Raw genomic sequence first — 7,449 nt, 5'->3', positions numbered from 1 at the left:
AAAATAAATATATTACAATTTTCTTATAAAAGTAAAAACATGAATATTTTATTTGTAATCATATCAATATTTAAATTTATATAACAAAATTAATTGAATGAAAGACACTTAACCAAATCTAATTATATTTATGAAGTTTATAAATCTTTACAAATTATTTGTAATAGTGTTTAGAGTCTTAATTATATAATAATAAATTTTAAAAAAATATTTCAAATTAATAATATTATATATATATATATATATATATGTATGTATATATATATATATATATATATATATATATATAGTATATAATTTTCAGCTATTAAATTTGTTTAAAAATATGAATTATTTACTATAAATAAATAATGAATTATTTATTATAATTAATATATAGTTAGTTCAATTACCCTTAATTCTTTAACGTTAAAGTATACCGTTTAGAAGTGAAATTATTAACTATGGTTTCATTTATATATATTTTTTATTTTGATTATTTTGTATATAATTTTCAACTATTAAATTTGTTTAAAAATATGAATTATTTACTATAAATAAATATTGAATTATTTATTATAATTAATATATAGTTAGTTCAATTATTTATTAAATCATACCTCTGTGTAGACAAGTGAAGTTATTAACTATGGTTTTATTTATATTTAAATATTTTAGTTTTTTAATTTTTAATTCGATTGATTTAACTATTACAAATAGTTATATAATAAAGTACATTTTATTAAAAAAATATATACATAGCTTAAATACATTTCAGTAATAAAAATAATAAACTACTATTATTCAATTTTACAAAATAAAATATTTATATTAAATTTTAGTTATAAACTAAACATATTTTATTTTATTTTTTAAAATTCCATGCATTGACACGCGTACAGATAGTACAAAGAACATTGGATGGTATTTTGGAAAAAAAAGAAAAATAATAAAAGAAATTGAAAAGAATTAAACAGAAATTTAAATGTATTTATGAACATTCAAAACTAATATACACGGCATTTATAACTGTCACGGAATAAAAAAGGGTGTCCCTGAAAGAAAGAGAGAAGCATTCGGAAGGAAGAAGGCGTAGTAGTGAGCAGCGAGTGGTCAAATTGCGAATCAGGGTTCGCCAATTTTCATTCTGAGAGACACGGAATTTTCTTTCAATTTTGAACTTCAAGTCAAGATCTGACACCATAGAAAATGACCATGGATGTTAATCAGTTGCGGGCCAAGCTGTGCGAACACCAATCTGCCATGTTTCATCAGGTTCGTTTCCTTTCTCTTTTCTCTTTCACTCTAATTGCTTTTTCATTGCTACTGTTCATTCTTCTTTACGTTCAAATATATCATAATACGACGTCGCCGTTGGTCCCCATGTTTGTATCCTATTCTACCACTGCCAAGTCATTTTCCGTCCACGAAACTTAACCCTTCTTTTTCTTTTATTAATATTAAAAATAATTAAATTTTAATTATTATTTTTTTAATCACAAATCTGGTCAAAACCCTGATTATTACTGTTTTCAATTTGTATTATTTGATTGGTGATTTTGGATTTGTTTTTGTTGGCATGGAGAAGGGGTTCTTGGATGATCAATTCAGCCAGCTTCAGAATCTGCAGGATGAGAGTACTCCAGATTTTGTGCTGGAGGTTGTCACCATGTTCTTTGATGATTCTGAGAATCTCATAAAAAACATGGCACGTTGTTTGTAAGTATTACTGTGTGATTGACTGATTTTGTTTATGTATGAATATTGTGAATGATGGTTGGGTTTGACTGGTTATGCAGAGAACAAGTGCCTGCTGATTTCAAACAAATAGATGCTTATGCCCATCAGTACAAGGGAAGCAGTGCCAGGTGTCATGCTATGTTTAATTTTTTTATGTATTACTGTGGAAGTTTTTCTTTTCATGTGGGATAATATTTAATTTGTTCAACAGTGTTGGTGCTGCAAGAGTTAAAAGTGTTTGCGCTAACTTCAGGCCTTTTTGTGAGACTAAGAACCTGGACGGGTGAGTGTGTTCTTACATATTTCTCTTGAATCCATCAATCATATCTTATATCATGTGAATTATCTTGATTTGGCATTTATTCCTCTGTTCTGGAGTTTATTAGGTGGTCAAGTCAATAGACAACTTTACATGTGATTTCTGAACTTTTGTTAAAAGTTTCAGAGATCTACTAATAGAATACATCTTAAATTGGTGCTGCAATTGATTTTAAAATTCCTCTAAAAAATTTGAATGACAGAATTCTGTGCTATGTATTGCAAAAGTAGGAAATATAGTTTCTTCTACCTATTCTGATTTGGAGATCTTTTAAGAGGTTTCTGATTTTCATTTTAATTTAGGAGGAAGAATTTCCTTAAGATACTTTTCTTGTTTGATGATTTAAAAAAATTTATAGTAACATACTTTTAAAGACATGGCAAAAATTAAGGAAGAATTATTGAGACTCTTCAGGACAATTTTAGAATTTAGCTGTGATTGTCTAAATTTGTATATTAAAAGAAAATGTTTGCAACAATAGAAAAATTTAATTGTGGTTTGCCTAAATTTATAGTAATATAAAATGATTATAGAATATATATACAATCATATACAGATGCTTCTAAAGAAAGAAAAAGACATTTCTTTGGAACCAAATTTTCTTTCATATCTGATCGCGAATGTAAATAAATTATGAATGCCGTAAATTATGATTTTTAAACATGATTCAGTTCGGTTTAGTTAATAAACTATTGTTAGAAATATTTATATAAATTTTTTTTGGAAATAAAAGAGTAATATATTATATCAACTACATTTTTTTAATACATTTTCATATTAAATTATTTAATTTAAGAATGGTAATTGCTCTTACAAAAAATTTTACCTGTTGTCCAATAAAAGATATTCATTAAGTATTTAAGTAAAAAATTAGGATTAAGTTCCATGTATATTTATAAACTCAAAATATAATAACATATTAATATATATATAATAATAATAATAATAATAATAAATGATATTAATATTTATAATAACTGGATTTAGTTTATTATAAATTTAAATTATGTTAATGTTTTATATGGATATTATATTTTGAATTTCATATTTATTAGGTCATTTTAGATCTAATTATATATATATATATATATATATATATATATATATATATATATATTTTTTTTTTTTTTTTTTTTTTTCTTTTACATTTGAGAAGTTAGATCTTGCCCATTTAGGAAAATGTTTTCTGTAATATTTAACAAAATTATTTGAAGCCTTTATTTTTAAAGGTAAACAAATACTTTTTATTTAGATTGTGAGAAACTACCCAAGGAGATGGAAGTGTAATTTTAGTCAGTGAAAAAAATTCATTTACAGTAGTTTGATTCCTAGGTGTCATCTTAACCACTGAAATCAAATTAAACTGGACATACTGTCACTGAAGATTTGTTTTTTCCATCAAATCTTATAGTCCGGAAGAACTAATTTTGCTGTTAGATAATTGTAGAAATTCAAATTCTCCTATTAAAAATTATAGAGACAGGAAGATTTGAGAATATTATCATCTATAATTTTGTTCATACTCATATTTGAAATGATTGAGTTGTCAGTTTATGTTGGCTTGACTATACTGCAAAGTCTATACCCCACTTTGATTCAACTGCAGATAAAATATGCAATTGCTCTTACAGCTCATTGATTTTCCCGTCTGTGTTTTGGTGAAGGAGGATAATCTATTACATTTACATTTTTCATATTTTCTACTAAATCTTTTAATTTCTTAGTTCAATATTTCTGAGATAAAAATGATTCCTAGTGAATATGAGCTGTTTTCACAACTAGACATCTTCCAGGAGATATATTCACTAGTTACTATAAAATTAATCTATGTAGGAAAACAGTTTGACAACTGGTTAGTTATACTGTATACCTTTTTTATTTGAGTCTTAGAATGATATTAAAATCTTAAAATGATAGCAAATGTATATAACATGGTTACTGCATATTCATTATTAGCAGTTCATACTAAATTATGTGTGTTGATATTGCTTTTACTAAGAAAAATAATGTTGGTGTAGGTGTATGGAATGTTTGCAACAATTGCAACATGAATATTCTCTGTTGAAAAACCATCTTCAATACTTATTCAAGGTAAGTACTATAATATTTTATGTTAATTTTATCCGAAGATAAAATTAAACAGCCTGAATATCATATTTTCTATTCTTACTGTTACTTATTTGAATCATAATATAATAATATTTAAATATGTTATTTTTTTTTATTATTGCAGCTCCAGAAAGATATTAAAGCTGGTGGTGGTTCTTTCTCATAATATTCATATAATTGTCACAACAGAAGAAAATATATTGAAGTGAAGTTTTTCTATGAAGTTGGTTTCTTTTTTTTTTTTTTTTTCATTTTCTGGGCTATTCGTTAGCAATTACATCAAAAGTTTGAACCATGAGATACTGGTGATATGAATAACATTTCTTGTTTGTCTCATAATACACTATACTATTCATCCCCAATAATATGTGAGACCAATTTTAAGTTGTCAGGATTAAATAGATGGATCTTCAAAAATGTTTTGAATGCCAAAATTTTAGTTATAGGAGTATAAAAATTTGAGGAGATTAAATATAATAAATTAAAAATAATATTTTATTTTTATATTAATTTTTATGTAGCCTTAAGCTCCCCACTGCATGTATATATTTTAGGTTATAAATGCAGAACCAAACTTATTTTAAATAATATATATATATATATATATATATATATATATATATATATATATATATATATATATATATATATATATATATATAATAGAAAATATATATATAATATAGAAAATATTAACTTTTTGTTTCCATGAATTTAGAAAGAAAATTTAAAAATGTAAAATTATATATTTTACTTTTTAATTATTTTAATTTTATATACAATTTTATTTTTCTGTCACAAAATAAAATCTTTTAAAATTACTTTTATAATATATAAAATTTTCATTTAGTTTAGGAATATTTAAATTAAATTACTATATTTAAATTATTATTTGATAATACTTTTAACTTATTTTTTTATAATTTTGTTTACAGTCTGGTGCTTAAATATAAATTTTTTTCTCATTGTATACATATTAAAAAAATACATTTAATTAAATATGAAAACATTTTATTAAAATTTATTATGTAATTAAATTTTCTCATATTTATAAAATTATATATAAAATAAAACATATGAATAAATAATATTCATATAAGATTTTTTTTATTAAGTTAATAGAATGACTAATTAATTTAAAATGACATTGATATTTATATTATTATTTCTTTTAGTTTTTATGAATTAGAAAGTAAAATTTAAAATACAAAATTATATATTTTATTTATTTTTTAATTTTATATGTTATTTTATTTCACTGTCATATGTAACATCCCAAAAATATAGTATAAAACTATATAAAAGAGTCATCACAATACTGATGTAATAAAACAATTATAGCTAAAATATAGAGTTCCATTTACAGTTATCCAAAAACAACTATAAATTCAAAATCTTATATACAAACTGGATAACTCAAAACCATTTACGAAACTAGCGTAAAGCTACTCTACTCAGCAACACATCCATCACCAAGTTATCCAAAAACAACTATAAATTCAAAACCTTATATACAAACTGGTAACTCAAAACCATTTACAAAACTAACGTAAAGCTACTCTACTCAGCAGCACATCCATCACCAAGAGCCTGCTCCACAGATAACTCCTCACCCTCACATCCACCGGATGATCATTACCAGGAAGAAAATGCAAAAAACATTCAATTAACACAACAAACAAAAAGGGTAGGCTAGATAAATAAGAAAAAGTCATATTAAATCAAGTAATTAAACAAATTTCAGCCCTCAATTCAAGAGGACACAATATACTACTATCACTCCAAACCTCTCATATTCTACAAGACTCATCCGGATTGGATATGAATGTCGAACTATTGGTAGTCTATGCACTTGTATGGTACTGTTGGCACTCTCCAACACCATACAAGGTTAGTCCATTCCAGTGTCTAGACTAAATTCAAAGCCTATAACAAGAACCTCTCGATACTCTCACCACGTGCATCATTCCTCTCTATTTGAGAATTTAATGATCATTAGAGTGTCGAAATAGACTACCATTTCAAAGCTACATTCATACCCTAACAACTACAACTACAACTTCAACCAAATTACTTCCATGAATCTCACCCTGAGACATGGGTTTAAGTTCAATACTCATATTTAGTAAGTAAAACATGTCAATTCACAAGAATGCATCACTCAACATACTAATCAAAACTATAATTGCATCAACATAAACAAAAAGGAAAACATACATCACTACTAGTACTAGTCGCTCAGCGCACCCTCTTGTTGAGCGAAAGTCCTCAGATAGAAAACCAACCTCTACAACCACTCGCTGAGCGACTCCACTTGTTATTCGAATAAAAGTGACAGTGCTCCCAGACCTCAACCATTCACTGAGCGCACCCTCTCGCTGAGCGAAAGTCCTCAGACAGAAAACCAACCTCTACAACCACTCGCTGAGCGAGTGGAGTTGCTCAGCGAGTCTGCATAATCTGCAACACCAATTATGCAAAATTACGCAACCTATACCAATTTTTACCAATTCTAACTATTTTTCCCAACTTCTAACTCTCCTAGATTGTTTTATATACTTAATTTAACTTGTACAGTTGTTTTTATACCTTACAAACATCATTCCAAAGTGTTTCCTAAACAATTAACACTTCAAACTCTTCAAAACACAAACTTATAGGGCCAAATCTCAATCAACCACTTTTGGTGCATTTTTGAGCAGTCTAGGGACTCAAGCAAGTCCCAAAAGACTTACCTAAACAATTGCAATTGACCATTTGAGTGTCTAACCCCCAAATCAAAATTTCACTACTCTACTTCCTCAAAACTCACCCAAAATCACAATTAAAATGTTCCTACTTATCACTAAACTTTCATATCACAAATTCCAACATCATAAACATCTAATAACAGAGAAAACATCACTTAATATAGTTCACAATCCCAGATCAACATTCCATACTCAAAACAATCAATTTACATCATAATTACTTACCCTAAAACATGATTTCAGCTCAAACAGCTCAACAAGTTTATCCTCAACAACATACACATACACGATTAATTACAATTCAGACATTTCTAGGTTCTCTTACCTCAGGTCCAAAACGCACAGCTCAAAGAAATCCCAAGAATTTGCTTGCACCGCAAGGAAATTCTAGAAACACCTACAAATCACCAATTGGTGATAGAAAACAACTCTTAGAACTTAAATTGAGCTAAGAATCAATAGAAGGAGACCCTAATCACATGCAAAGGCATAATTTCTTTGCACAACACAAATTCAAGAAAAACCTAGAAAAGGGGGACGGCACTTACCTGT

General features: G+C 26.5%; 1 protein-coding gene across 1 annotated transcript; it reads left to right on the top strand.

The window, feature by feature from the left end:
* Nucleotides 1-1,001: 1,001 nt before the first annotated feature.
* On the top strand, nucleotides 1,002-4,546 carry LOC124846700 (histidine-containing phosphotransfer protein 1-like). The gene is made up of 6 exons (XM_047324024.2): nucleotides 1,002-1,254; nucleotides 1,568-1,698; nucleotides 1,779-1,847; nucleotides 1,931-2,002; nucleotides 4,057-4,129; nucleotides 4,272-4,546. Exons 1-6 carry the CDS (start codon nucleotides 1,189-1,191, stop codon nucleotides 4,311-4,313), a joined length of 453 nt encoding a protein of 150 aa, XP_047179980.1. The 5' UTR covers nucleotides 1,002-1,188; the 3' UTR covers nucleotides 4,314-4,546.
* The last annotated feature ends 2,903 nt before the right edge of the window (nucleotides 4,547-7,449 follow it).

The sequence above is a fragment of the Vigna umbellata genome, chromosome 8, assembly GCF_029865625.1.
Source record: "Vigna umbellata cultivar VRB3 chromosome 8, Vumbellata_1.0, whole genome shotgun sequence".
NCBI lineage: Eukaryota > Viridiplantae > Streptophyta > Magnoliopsida > Fabales > Fabaceae > Vigna > Vigna umbellata.
This window is presented reverse-complemented; position numbering and strand designations above follow the sequence as displayed.

Excerpts from the sequence above, each read along its gene's own strand:
- LOC124846700 (XM_047324024.2), top strand. The coding sequence starts at position 1,189 with ATGACCATGGATGTTAATCAGTTGCGGGCCAAGCTGTGCGAACACCAA. Across the intron at positions 1,255-1,567 it reads AATCTGCCATGTTTCATCAG|GGGTTCTTGGATGATCAATT; the intron begins GTTCGTTTCCTT and ends GGCATGGAGAAG. Across the intron at positions 1,848-1,930 it reads TACAAGGGAAGCAGTGCCAG|TGTTGGTGCTGCAAGAGTTA; the intron begins GTGTCATGCTAT and ends TTTGTTCAACAG.